The sequence below is a fragment of the Schistocerca gregaria genome, chromosome X, assembly GCF_023897955.1.
Source record: "Schistocerca gregaria isolate iqSchGreg1 chromosome X, iqSchGreg1.2, whole genome shotgun sequence".
Taxonomy (NCBI): Eukaryota; Metazoa; Arthropoda; class Insecta; order Orthoptera; family Acrididae; genus Schistocerca; species Schistocerca gregaria.
The window spans coordinates 148,787,683-148,802,615 of record NC_064931.1 but is presented as its reverse complement, the minus strand read 5'-3'; the positions used below and the strand labels follow the sequence as shown (position 1 = coordinate 148,802,615).

The following is a 14,933-nucleotide window of genomic DNA, read 5'->3' as shown; positions in this document are numbered from 1 at the left end:
GTTTTGGTAACTCCTCTTGCAATGAAGTGACAATACACATATGGCCTAATAACAACGAGTCATGCTGACGTACTGAGCAGTGTATACAAGCTACATCATGACATTTTTGGTTGGAGACACAGTGTGTGTACTGAATTTCACTGAAAATATAGGTTTACTTTTACCCTTATTATACAAGTAACTGTGCATGGTTATTTTCTGAGGTCAAAGGAAACAAGTTTCCAATAAAAGGAATACAGCCTGTGCAACTTAAGGGAGAGATGCCAAATATTATTTGAGAAGTTTATATAGAGCATTTTACAAGTCATTACTGTTAAATGATATAATTTTCATTTCAATGAGCTGCACTTGCATGTCAATTCTAAAGTCATGGCCCACATTGAACCCAATAGGAACTGTTTACACTATACAGACCATAATTTCACATGCATACCATACCAGTTCTAATCCAGTTAATATCTGTAAGCAATTTCTCTACTTTGTACACACCAAGTGGACAGTGATGGAAAGGAAGAAATGAATTAAAATTTTGTTCAACTGACAAACTTTCATACAGCACATTTATGCATGCCTCAATAATAGTGAACATAAAGTTACACATGACTTGCCCAATACAATCCAACAGCATTGTGTACATTTCATAGTTATACTGTGTTGGTAGCAATTGGCAAATAAAACTTCCAACATAAAGTCTGGACACCCCAGAGTAACCAACAGAACAGACAAATGTGAATCAAATGGAAACAAAAAGAACTGACAACGGCTTCACTCATTTTGACACATCTGGAATGCTGTTAGGAGAAATATGTGTAATGCTGGCACTGTTCTAATTTATCTCAGTAAGGGGTGGGCAGTTATAAAGCAGTCATTTATCAGTACAGTTCCTGAACACTTCTGGTGTCTTGTAGAACACTTACTATAATGAATCATTATCAGAATGAAAGTGTGTACTTATGAGCTGCTAGAGAGGCTGGTCTATTCCAGTTGCTTACCAGTGTGTATCATACTCCAAATAATTTTATGATTAAATCAAGTACCTGTATCCTTAAATTAAGGTATTATTTCAAACAGCAGATCATACTTCGCCTCTAATATTTCTGCAACATCTGTACATATTTCAGCAAGCCAACATACTGCTGTGAACACATTCATAGTTTAATTCCATTACAATTTTATCATAAATGCATGAAAAACTTACAATGTAATGATAGTCCAACTCTATTAGTTTCAGGCACTTCTGCAAAATTTCTTGGGACTGAAAAAAAAATGACAGAATTTCATTATGAATAAAACTGACATGGTGGTGTATTAAGCAGATGTGTCACAAAAAAATGTTTATACTAAACATTAAAAAGAAATGCCAGTAAAATTAGAATCTTGAAAAGACTTTGAAGGGCACCCTCCCCCCCCCCTCCCTCCCGCCACACACACACACACACACACACACAAAGAGTCCAAAAACAACTGGTAAGTCTGGAAAACTTCTGACATCTCCAGCATCACAGCCTCAGTTAATCATCAGTATATTACACAACTTCAAGTAACTCCCTGTATGTGTACTAGCATCTAAAACTTAGTAAAAAAAAAGCATGTTTACCTAAAAGTAGCAGTGAAAATGAATACATACACAGGAAATAAATGAGCTTCAACATGTAACTGACTTAACAAAAATTACTGGGAAATTATTTGATGTACAATACACAAGCTAATTAATATGGATTTGCAGTAGGAACCCAAAGCCAGGGAAAAGGGGTGAATTGTTGTGGGGAGAGTGAGGAGTTAGTCATCTGAACAGAATATTTCAGAGAGGGATTACCACAACAATAAAACTATTGTACAAAAAATGATAGGAAACACAAGACAATAGAAAATGTTAGAGAAAAGTTTTCTGTTTGCACACTGGTGAAAGATAAAATTTAATATAAATTTTGGAAACAAAAGCTAAATGTTGCGCCAAGCAAACATCTCCTCTGCCATAAATTGCTGCTTTACTTCTCTACATTAATATGGTTTTACTGATAACATATGAAGTTTGAGCTATAGTGAAACTTTATTCCTTTCTATTGATATAGCCTCACATTTACCAGCTGTACAAAAAAAGAACTTTGTGAGTGCACCAGTAGGCATTTGTACCACATTGTCCATTACAAGTGGGCTACATATTACCTTAAAATGCAATGCTGCAAAAAAAAAAAAAAAAAAAAAAAAAAAAAAACTAAGGCAGATCTTTGTCTCAACTATCAAAAGAGTCATTTGTGTTTCCATAAATATTTTAAAATATTCATCAATATAACAACATGCTTCACCAAGAAAACATTACAGAAAATTTTTAAGGCTTTCAAAAAAACTTAAATAAAGTACAACTTTCTGCTGACAGTACTCATAATGTAGGTGATACTGGACTATCTATACATCAAGGCAAAATTCCTTATGTAATTTGAAGAGAAAGACAATGAGCAGCTCTTCTGAATAAACATTAGAGTGTGCACCTATGCAGAATGCCCCTTGAGCATTAAGGCTAAGCCACAAAGGAACACACAAAGCTTTGTCTACCTGTATTTTTAAACAGGTCTCCAAACTCCACAGATATACTCCTGATTACCTTGTTGAACTAGCAGTAAAGAGAGAAAGGATATAGTGAACAAAGGCTGAGCCACAATCTAAGGCGTCTTTAAAATGTTAGATTTTAACTGTGCAAAAGACTGTAAGGACATATTGAAACATTTCAGTCAGGTCATACGGTGTACCTGGATACCTTAGAAAGAACATTACCTGAAAAAGGTAAGATTCTGAGTAAGAGCTTGGACTTGCACAAGTTTTAATTTGTCATGAAGTTGAAGATAGCAGTTTTTCTTTATGTTTATAGAGATGCCATAACAACTACTTACATTCATGATTGTCTCTGGAGTTCTCATTCTTCCCTCACGAAGATAAGCCAAATGTTAATGAAGAGAGATCTTTGTAGTTCAGTCATCAGAGTCCACCCGTCAGGGAACATGCAAGCTGTCCTAGTCACAGACTGGCTTGCTAATTTGCTGGTGAAGTATTGTTTGAAGGAATGTCAGTCCTGTCGACTTTAGGCAAATACAATATTGTGTTCAGGATGTGGTTGTATTTGTATGGCTAGAGGAATATATTTGATATTATTCTACTTATTCCCATTGATCCCACGCACTTTAACCCTTACATAGGACCTTTGGAGGTAAATTTAAAGTACTCTGGAACTGGGAAAATGAGAATATCTACTATATATAACCACATACGGCAATATGCAGACAAAGGTAGGCATTACCAATGAAGTGCAGAGTGGGAAAATGAGTCAACTGGTTGAGAATGACTGGATTATTTCCACAGGCAGGCAGTATCTTTTCTGATAATGATTCCATAGTTTCTAAGACTGAAGCAGAGACGCTTCATCTTCAATTCAGACCACCTTTCCACCTCCACAGCATATCCAAACCAAACCACAAAAACAGTTATTTTGAAATCACATCCCTTCTCATTAGTAAAATTATGAACATCAGAGTTATAAGGCTAAAGGTTAACAGGTCTTCGGGTAAACTTCACAAGGGGCCGTCCACACTCTCACCTCCAAATTTATTTTTGCAGTGCCTGTTACAAGGAGTCATGGGAAGCCAAGATGGCAGAACACCTGATCTGAAAGGACAATAATGTAAATATGTTTACATTTTGATTGTGGAAGCTATATTCTGATTTTGGTGTCTCTATGCATTTCTGTTATTGATATACAGGGTGTTACAAAAAGGTACGGCCAAACTTTCAGGAAACATTCCTCACACACAAAAGAAAGAAAATATGTTATGTGGACATGTGTCCGGAAACACTTACTCTCCATGTTACAGCTCATTTTATTACTTCTCTTCAAATCACATTAATCATGGAATGGAAACACACAGCAACAGAACATACCAGCGTGACTTCAAACACTTTGTTACAGGAAATGTTCAAAATGTCCTGCGTTAGCGAGGATACATGCATCCACCCTCCGTCGCATGGAATCCCTAATGCGCTGATGCAGCCCTGGAGAATGGCGTATTGTATCACAGCCGTCCACAATACGAGCACGAAGAGTCTCTACATTTGGTACCGGGGTTGCGTAGACAAGAGCTTTCAAATGCCCCCATAAATGAAAGTCAAGAGAGTTGAGGTCAGGAGAGCGTGGAGGCCACGGAATTGGTCCGCCTCTACCAATCCATCGGTCACCGAATCTTTTGTTGAGAAGCATATGAACACTTCGACCGAAATGTGCAGGAGCTCCATCGTGCATGAACCACATGTTGTGTTGTACTTGTAAAGGCACATGTTCTAGCAGCACAGGTAGAGTATCCCGTATGAAATCATGATAACGTGCTCCATTGAGCGTAGGTGGACGAAACTAAAATGAGCTCTAACATGGAAATTAAGTGCTTCCGGACACATGTCCACATAACATCTTTTCTTTATTTGTGTGTGAGGAATGTTTCCTGAAAGTTTGGCTGTACCTTTTTGTAACACCCTGTATACTAACGAGCCAAAACATTATGATATTAACAGTGTATTGGTCCAAGTGTGAAATGCAATACAGTAGTGATTCTATGTGGCATGGATTTGACAAGTCCTTGGTAGTTTTTCACAGTTATCTAGCGCCATATGTCTACACACAAGTCATAATTCACGTAAATTGCCTGCTAGCATCCCAGATATATTCCACACGGTTCACATCAGGCAAAATTGGTGACCACAATATCAACACAAGTTCACTATCATGCTCCTCACATCACTGTAGCACAATTTTGGCCTTTTAACACTGGCAGTTACCCTGCTGAAGTATGCCATTGTTGTCAGAGAAGACATCAAGCATAAAGGGACGCAGGTGGTCTGCAATAATGTTCACATGGTCTACGACTGTCATGGAATCTTCATCTACCACCACAGGTCCCATCCCATGGAAAACCATGCGAATGTACCACACAGCTTAATATTGCCCCCACTGGCCTGCATCCGTGGAGTGATATACATTTTGAGCAGCTGTTTGCCTTGATGACGGCAAATTCAGACATGACCACCAACACAGTATAACAGTAAATGTGATTCGACAAATGTCTATCGACTCATGGTCCAATCTCTACTATCTGCATCCATTGCAAACGTAACAGATGAAGAACAACATGATGACTTTGAAGAATACAGTGACCCACTGTTTAAGGATTTGTGGGAACCAAGGTCACGACCACCCATCAGTGGGCGTTTCAACTTTCATGGTAGGCAGTAGGTGTTTAGGGTTCTAAAAATTTTCATAAAATTTTGACAAAGCGTTTGGTAAGCATTTATTACAATAGGCTTTAAATTGCTGTAGCTCTGTTGCTTGCAGCTGCAGCACAAGCAACTTAAAGGGCCTGGCTGCACGCACAATTTACAATTGTTTCTTGCAAAACAATGTTCAGAAAACTAAAATTCTGTGTAAGTGACTACAGCTTGAGTTAAAAATATTATAAAAATGGAGCTGAAACAACATAATAATATACAGATCATTCTACATCTACATTTATACTCCCCAAGCCACCCAACAGCGTGTGGCAGGGGCACTTTTCATGCCACTGTCATTACCTCCCTTTCCTGTTCCAGTCACGTATGGTTCACGGGAAGAACGACTGCCGGAAAGCCTCTGTGCGCACTCTACTCTCTCTAATTTTACATTTGTGATCTGCTCGGGAGGTATAAGTAGGGGGAAGCAATATATTCGATACCTTATCCAGAAACGCACCCACTCGAAACCTGGAGAGCAAGCTACACTGTGATGCAGATCGCCTCTCTTGCAGAGTCTTCCACTTGAGTTTGTTAAACATCTCTGTAATGCTATCACGGTTACCAAATAACCCTGTGATGAAACGCGCCGCACTTCTTTGGATCTTCTCTATCTCCTCCGTCAACTCGATCTGGTACGGATCCCACACTGATGAGCAATACTCAAGTATAGGTCGAACGTGTGTTCTGTGAGCCACCTCCTTTGTTGATGGACTACATTTTCTAAGGACTCTCCCAATGAATCTCAACCTGGCACCTGCCTTACCAACAATTAATTTTATATGATCATTCCACTTCAAATCATCCCGTACGCATACTCCCAGATATTTTACAGGAGTAACTGCTACCAGTGTTTGTTCCGCTATCATATAATCATACAATAAAGGATCCTTCTTTCTATGTATTCGCAATACATTACATTTGTCTATGTTAAGGGTCAGTTGCCACTCCCTGCACCAAGTGCCTATCCGCTGCAGATCTTCCTGCATTGCGCTGCAATTTTCTAATGATGCAACTTCTCTGTACACTATACCATCATCTGCAAAAAACTGCATGGAACTTCCGACACTATCTACTAGGTCATTTATATATATTGTGATAAGCAATGGTCCCATAACATTCCTCTGTAGCACACCAGAGGTTACTTTAACGTCTGTAGACGTCTCTCCATTGAGAACAACATGCTGTGTTCTGTTTGCTAAAACTCTTCAATCCAGCCACACAGCTGGTCTGATATGCCGTAGGCTCTCACTTTGCTTATCAGGCAACAGTGCAGAACTGTATCGAACGCCTTCCAGAAGCCAAGGAAAATGGCATCTACCTGAGAGCCTGTATCTAATATTTTCTGGGTCTCATGAACAAATAAAGTGAGTTGGGTCTCACACAATTGCTGTTTCCGGAATCCATGTTGATTCCTACAGAGTAGATTCTGGGTTCCCAGAAATTACATGATGATATTGTTGTTGTTGTTATTGTTGTTGTCTTCAGTCCTGAGACTGGTTTGATGCAGCTCTCCACTCTACCCTATCCTGTGCAAGTTTCTTCATCTCGCAGTACCTACTACAACCTACATCCTTTTGAATCTGCTTAGTGTATTCATCTCTTGGTCACCCTCTACGATTTTTACCCTCCACACTGCCCTCCAATCCTAAATTTGTGATCCCTTGATGCCTCAGAACATGTCCTACCAACTGAGCCCTTCTTCTCGTCAAGTTGTGCCACAAATTTCTCTTCTCTCGAATTCTATTCAATACCTCCTCATAAGTTATGTGATCTACCCATGTAATCTTCAGTATTCTTCTGTAGCACCACATTTCGAAAGCTTCTATTCTACTCCTGTCCGAACTATATTTCCTAATCTAATTCCCTCAGCATCACCCGATTTAATTTGACTACATTCCATTATCCTCGTTTTGCTTTTGTTGATGTTCATCATATATCCTCCTTTCAAGACACTGTCCATTCCGTTCAACTGCTCTTCCAAGACCTTTGCTGTCTCTGAGGTTTGCCGATGACATTGTAATTCTGTCAAAGTTTTTATTTCTTTTCCATGTATTTTATTCTTTTGTTTCCTTTATGCTTGCTCAATATACAGATTGAATAACATCGGGGAGAGGCTACAACCCTGTCTCACTCCCTTGCCAACCACTGCTTAACTTTAATGTCCCTCAACTCTTATAACTGCCATCTGGTTTCTGCACAAATTGTAAATAGCCTTTCGCTCCCTGTATTTTACCACTGCCACCTTTAGAATTTGGAAGAGAGTATTCCAGTCAACATTGTCAAAAGCTTTCTCTAAGTCTACAAATGCTAGAAACTTAGGTTTGCCTTTCCTTAATCTTTTTTCTAAGATAAGTCGTAAGGTAAGTATTGCCTCACATGTTCCAATATTTCTACAGAATCTAAACTGATCTTCCCCAAAGTCGGCTTCTACCACTTTTTCCTTTCGTCTGTAAAGAATTCGCTTTAGTATTTTGCAGCTGTGACTTATTAAACGGATAGTTCGGTAATTTTCACATTATCAACACCTTCTTTCTTTGGGATTGGAATTATTATATTCTTCTTGAAGTCTTGAGGGTTTTTGGCCTGTCTCATTCATCTTGCTCACCAGATGGTAGAGTTTTGTCAGGACTGGCTCTCCCAATGCCGTCAGTAGTTCTAGTGGAATGTTGTCTACTCCCGAGGCCTTGTTTCGGCTCAGGTCTTTCAGTGCTCTGTCAAACTCTTCACACAGTATCATATCTCCCATTTCATCCTCATCTTCGTCTACATCCTCTTCCATTTCCATAATATTGTCCTCAAGTACATCACCCTTGTTGAGACCCTCTATATACTCTTTCCACCTTTCTGCTTTCCCTTCTTTGATTACAACTGGGTTTCCACCTGAGCTCTTGATATTCATACAAGTGCCTCTCTTTTCTCCAAAGGTCTTTTTAATTTTCCTGTAGGCAGTATCTATCTTACCCCTAGTGAGATAAGCCTCTACATCCTTACATTTGTCCTCTAGCCATCCTTGCTTAGCCATTCCTGCACTTCCTGTTGATCTCATTTTTGAGACGTTTGTATTCCTTTTTGCCTGCTTCATTTACTGCATGATACGTGAGCAAAAAACATGTTCTAAAATTCTACAACATATCAATGTCAGATATATAGGCCTATAGTTTTGCGCATCTGCTTGACGACCCTTCTTGAAAACTGGAACTACCTTCCGTTCATCTAGAGACTTGCGATACATGGCTGTTAGAAGGTGGGCCAAGCTCTTCCGCGTACTCTGTGTATAACTGAATTGGTATCTTGTCAGGTCCAGTGGACTTGACTCTGTTGAGTGATTTCAGTTGCTTTTCTATTCCTTGGGCACTTATTTCGATGTCAGCCATTTTTTGTTTCTGCGAGGATTTAGAGAAGGAACTGCAGTGCGGTCTTCCTCTGTGAAACAGCTTTGGAAAAAGGTGTTTAGTATTTCAGCTTTACGCATGTCATCCTCTGTTTCAATGCCATTATCATCCCAGAGTGTCTGGATATGCTGTTTCATTCCACTTACTGATTTAACGTTAAGACCAGAACTTCCTAGGATTTTCTGTCAAGTCGGTACATAGAATTTTACTTTCTAATTCACTGAACGCTTCACCCGTAGCTATCATTATGCTAACTTTGACATTGTTTAGCTTCTGTTTGTCCGAGACGTTTTGGCTGCATTTAAATTTGCAGTGAAGCTCTCTTTGCTTTCGCAGTAGTTTCCTAACTTTGTTGTTTGAACCACAGTTGGTTTTTCTCGTCCCTCACACTTTTACTCGGCACGTACCTGTTTAAAGGACAGGCACTTTCTCACATTACATCTCAGATTTGGATGAAACTTGGCTTGCTTGTTCCCATTATGGAGCTAAAAGACAAGGAACCACACCAAATTTCCTTGTATCTATTTTATGGTATTTCAGAGTTTGGAAGTTATACTGTTTTTAAAACTGTGATGGCCCAAAATGACACTTGACAATGTTCTGAAAATAAATTATCATTGCTTTATTTATATGGAATTTGTATATTATACAGTTTAAGGATTGGAGAAAAAAATATCATACCTTTAAATAAAAGAAGCAAGAATTGAAAAAATATACAAGGTGGTCCATCGATTGTGACCAGGCCAAATATCTCACGAAATAAGCATCAAATGAGAAAACTACAAAGAAAGAAACTTGTCTGGCTTGATGGGGGAAACCAGATGGCACTATGGTTAGCCCGCTAGATGGTGATGCCATAGGTCAAACTGATAACAACTGTGTTTTTTAAAATAATAACCACCATTTTTATTACATATTCATGTAGTACCTAAATAAACATGAATGTTTTAGTTGGACCACTTTTTTCACTTTGTGATAGATGGCACTGTAATAGTCACAAACATATGGCTCACAATCTTAGACAGAGAGTTGACAACAGGTAGGTTTTTTACATTAAAATACAGAACGAAGGTACATTTAAACATTTTATTTCGGTTGTTCCAATGTGATACATGTGCCTTTGTGAACTTATCATTTCTCAGAATGCATGCTGTTACAGCACGATTACCTGTAAATACCACATTAATGCAATAAATGCTCAAAATTATGTTCGTCAACCTCAACGCATTTGGAAGTACGTGTAACGACATTCCTCTCAACAGCGAGTAGTTCGCCCTCCTTAATTTTCGCACATGCATTGACAATGCTCCGACGCATGTTGTCAGGCGTTGTCAGTGGATCACAATATCAAATATCCTGCAACTTTCCCTACAGAAAGAAATCCGGGGATGTCAGATCCAGTGAACGTGCGGGCCACGGTATGCTGCTTCAACGACCAATCCACCTGTCATGAAATATGCTATGTGCATGCGAGCTATGTGCCGGACATCCATTATGTTGGAAGTACATCGCCACTCTGTCATGTCAGTGAAACATCTTGTAGTAACATCGGTAGAACATTACATAAGAAATCAGCATACGTTGTACCATTTAGACTGCTATTGATAAAATGGGAGCCAATTATCCTTCCTCCCATAATGCCACACCATACATTAACCCACCAAGGTCGCTGATGTTCCACTTGTTGCAACAATCGTGGATTTTCCATTGCCCAATAGTGCATATTACGCCAGTTTACGTTACCGCTGTTGGTGAATGACACTTCATCGCTAAATAGAACGCGTGCAAAAAAATCTGTCATCGTCCCATAATTTCTCTTGTGCCCAGTGGCAGAACTGTACACAACATTCAAAGTAGTCACCATGCAATTCCTGGTGTATAGAAATATGGTATGGGTGCAATCGATGTTGATGTAGCATTCTCAACACTGACGTTTTTCATATTTTCCCAATTCTCGCATAATTTGGCTGCTACTGATGTGCGGATTAGACGCGACAGCAGCTGAAACACCTACTTGGGCATCATTATTTGTTGCAGGTTATGGTTGACATTTCACATGTGGCTGAACACTTCCTGTTTCTGTAAATAACGTATCTACCCGGCAAATGGTCCGGACACTTTGACGATGTTGTCTAGGATACCGAGCAGCACACATAGCACATGCCCATTGGGCATTTTGATCACAATAGCAATACATCAACACGATATCGACCATTTCCGCAATTAGTAAATGGTCCATTTTAACACGGATAATGTATCACGAAGCAAATACTGTCTGCACTGACAGAATGTTACACGATACCACGTACTTATACGTTTGCGACTATTACAGTGCCATCTATCGCCAAGCAAAAAAGGTGGTCCAACTAAAACATTCATATTTCTTTGCATACTACATGAATATATAATAAAAAATGGGGGTTCCTATTTTAAAAAACGCAGTTGATACCCATTTGACCTATGGCAGCGCCATCTAGTGAGCCAACCGTAGCGCCATCTGGTTTCCCCCTTTAAGCTAGACGAGTTTCGTTCTTTGTAGTTTTTTCGTTTAATGCTTATTTCTTGAGGTATTTGGCCTGGTCACTAACAATGGACTGCCCTCTATACTTACAGTTTCTTATTTTATTTTGGGGGAAAAAAAAATGTTTCTCCATCAAATTAACATCACACTAACAGAAGTGGATACTTTCTCAAAATATTTTTGTACTTAAAGTGGGGGTATTGCTTAGGAAAATAAAATTATAGGGGTCTTTGTTCTTTTGTTAGAAGTAATAGTCTTCATTTTTTCCTTGATAACCTAAAATAAATCACTGAAGTTTCAACAGCCATGAATAATATGACCTAATTGAAATTTTAAACGATTAAACTTATAAAAGAAATAGTCACACCAAACAATAACTTTTAAAAAATTAATTCAGTTTCTTTCTACATTAGTTCATACAATAGTTGTAATACCTAACAGCAACAGGCTTTTCTTGGTGGAGCACGTACACAATACTCTGGAAATTGGGGAGATTTTCCAGTTCACATTTTAGGACGGTGAATAACAGGAAGGATATGAGGAATGAGAATCGGGAAACATTCTCTCATTTTGGCCAACAGAATGGTGGCAAAGTCTTGAAGGATGCATAAACTATACAGTAACCCCATGTTCTTTTGCATTTAGTTCAATGTTTGCCCCAAAGTGCACAAATTGGAATATTTAAAAGCTACATATCTTGATGCAATTAAATTATCATCTCTCTCAAAGGATGTCAATTTTCTACTTGAATCATATTTCAAGTTGCACTCAGTGACCATTCTTCCCCCCAAGATCCCTAAACAACCTAATCACTTCAAAATTATGGAAACTTATATTTCAAAGAAAGGTTTGAATTCCGCAAAGTAGTCTGCAAGGCTACAATGTGCCAGACTTACTGACTCTTCTGAAAGAAAACACAACTTAACTTTGGTGATATTATCATTACAAAACTGACAAATTTGATGCAGATAGTACCAGATTTCCTATGGGTCTTCATAAAATTTCTTTTTCGAATTCTTTTAACTGCCCTTCCCGTGCCCTCACAATTAGTTTTTTCCATAGCTAGTTACAAAGAATTACTCAACACTGATATTATAATCATTTAGATGATTAGGGCAGGGTGTGTAGCAACGCTCTGGCACACAAGGGCAAGGGTGACAAAGGGAGGACTCCACCTCCACCCCGCATTCATGGGAGCTACCACTGGTGCCCTACAGCAGAAGTTTTACCCACCCATCTGTGTCGGGATTGAGAAGGGTTGCTGCTCCACATGCGACTGAGCTGCCGATGGTGGTACAGTCAGTTGGTGCAGATGTAGTTGATTAGTATGGTGGTGCGCCAAGCCTCGCCAAGCCTCTCCGAGTCTCAACCATGGTAATGCATTGCTCATGGATGGCAACCACTGTAGCCTACACCTATGATGGTTTTGCCCCATACAAGCATGGCCATACTGTTGATACTGGCAAGTAGCACCTGGCGTGCTGGGTCCGGGCCTCCTTCGGCTGTGGGGCCAGAAGGTGGAGGAGAGTACATGGCTGCTGCCCACAGAGGAGCACTTCACCAGGCTATAGTCGTGGGCAGGGTGATCCCATAGGTGCTCAGAAACACAGTGAGCATAGCTGTGGTAATGGAAAGTGCCTACTGCCGTTAACATTTGTTGGTTAAATGTACACATCATAAGCTCTGATTTGCCATTTGAGGACAGGTGAAACAGCAGATTAAATGGGTACTTGACTCCACTGGAGGTGCAAAACTGTTCATAAGCTGTCAGTGTAAATTGGGGCCCACTGTCCAACATGATGTTACGGGGAAATCCTTAGATGTCTAGAATCTGGATGAGGGCACTGAGGATCATGTCATCGGCAGCAGCGGCGGGGCTCGTGGTGGTGGTGGTCGCTATGCTGGCCACATGTGGGCAGTTAGAATAAGTGTCCACGACAATTAAGCCACATAGAGCCCAGAAAGGTACCAGCAAAGTTCAGGAGAATGCAGTATCAGAGACAACAGGGAGGGGGGAATTTTGAAAAATTGTGAGTAGCAGTCTGGTTCCGGGCACAAGCAGAGCAGTTGTGCACCACGACCACCTCATCCTAGTTTAGCCCCGGACAGTAGACATGTCACCTTGCAAGGGCTTTCATTTGCAACATACCCCAGTGTCCACAATGGAGGAGTTGCAATATCTGAGGGTGCACGGTAGATGGGATGGTGACACAATGAGTAGCTAACTCTGTGTTAAACAGGAGAACATTGGAGACATCTGGCGAACAGTGGTAGAGGTGAACCCATGCCTCAAGTTCCAGATCGGCAGACTTCAATAAATTTGTGGGCTACCCATGAAGCACACAGTGCAAGATGTGCCATAACACAGGGTAGTGGCGTGTATCTGCAGTGATATTAGTTGCTGTAATGGAAATATGTCAAAGGCTTGCTGTTGTTCCACGTAAATGTGGAAACATGAGATTTCCTGTTGATAAAAAGATAGGGTTGGGCCCCAAGTGCTGACGAGCAATGGCATCTGCATTTGCGTGTTGCACTGTGGATTTGTACTGAATGGTATAATTGTAGGAGCTGAGAAAAAACATTCAACGCTGGAGCTGTTGTGCCGTCCAGGCTGGAAGCCAGGACCAAAGAGTGCTAACAATGGTCTGTGGGCCTTAATGAGGGCAAACTTGGTGCCAAAAAGGTAAACATGGAATTTCTTATTGGCAAAGAGGATAGCTAAAGAGTTTTGTCCAATTTGTGAGTAGTTCTTTGAGCAGATGTCAGAGTCTTTCACCCATGGACAATAGGCTGCTCAGTACCATTATCATTCCTATATGTCGGCACTGCACCAGTGCCACAGGGAGAAGCATCAATGGCCAAAACTAGTGGACATGATGGAGAAAAGGGCATAAAGCAGGGTGCCAAGTGCAGCATATGCTTCAGCTGTGTGAAAGTATGTTCACAGTCAGCCATTCACCTGTACTGAACACCTTTCTTTCGCTACTGGTTGAGCGTATGCATAATGTGGATAGTTTGGAGTAGGAATTCAGAATAATAATAATTCTCCTTTCCCAAAAAAAAGCCTGCAGTTCCTGTAAATCTTGGGGGCGGGGAAAAGAGCCAATAGCATAAATGTTGTCACCAGTGGGCTGGATACTGTATTTGTTGAACAAGTTTAAGGAGGTATTCATTCCACTTGCTATTGGAGAGGAAGAAAAAGAAGCTTGCATTTGTGTAAGCAGCACTTGACCGCTGCATCACACAATGCAGTAAGAAGGATACAACAGTTGTGCAGATGGTCCTGATGCATAGGGCTCGTGACAATTACATTGTCAAGATAGCTGGTACAAGCAGGGATGGACATGGTTAGCTGTTCCAAGTACCTCTGAAACATCCCTAGAGTGGAAGAAATCCCACAGGCCAAGTGCTTGTATTTGTATAGGCCAAAGGGAGTGTTAACGGCCATAAAGCATTGCGAGTCCTCGTCTAGTGGGATCTAGAAATATGCATTGGCAAGGTCTATCTTAGAAAAATATTCACCTCTGACAAGGCCCGATGTACATAGTATGGGGTAGGTTTCAACTTGTGCAGGGCATTGATTGTCAATTTAAAATCTCCAGATATCCAGAGAGAGCCATTGTGTTTCTTGACCCTACTCACTGACTGCTTTTCATATTCTACATTAATTGTCAATGTTGTTCTATTTCTTGTACAGATCTAAAGGTACAGTT

The 14,933-nt window shown here is 40.2% G+C and overlaps 1 protein-coding gene across 1 annotated transcript in view; it reads right to left on the bottom strand.

The window, feature by feature from the left end:
- The window catches only part of LOC126298153 (myotubularin-related protein 14), a 148,499-nt gene that overhangs the window by 108,481 nt on the left and 25,085 nt on the right, over window positions 1-14,933 (bottom strand). The window contains exon 2 of the mRNA XM_049989463.1: window positions 1,199-1,255. Coding sequence (XP_049845420.1) covers window positions 1,199-1,255 — 57 coding nt within the window. The remainder of the gene's footprint in view (window positions 1-1,198; window positions 1,256-14,933) is intronic.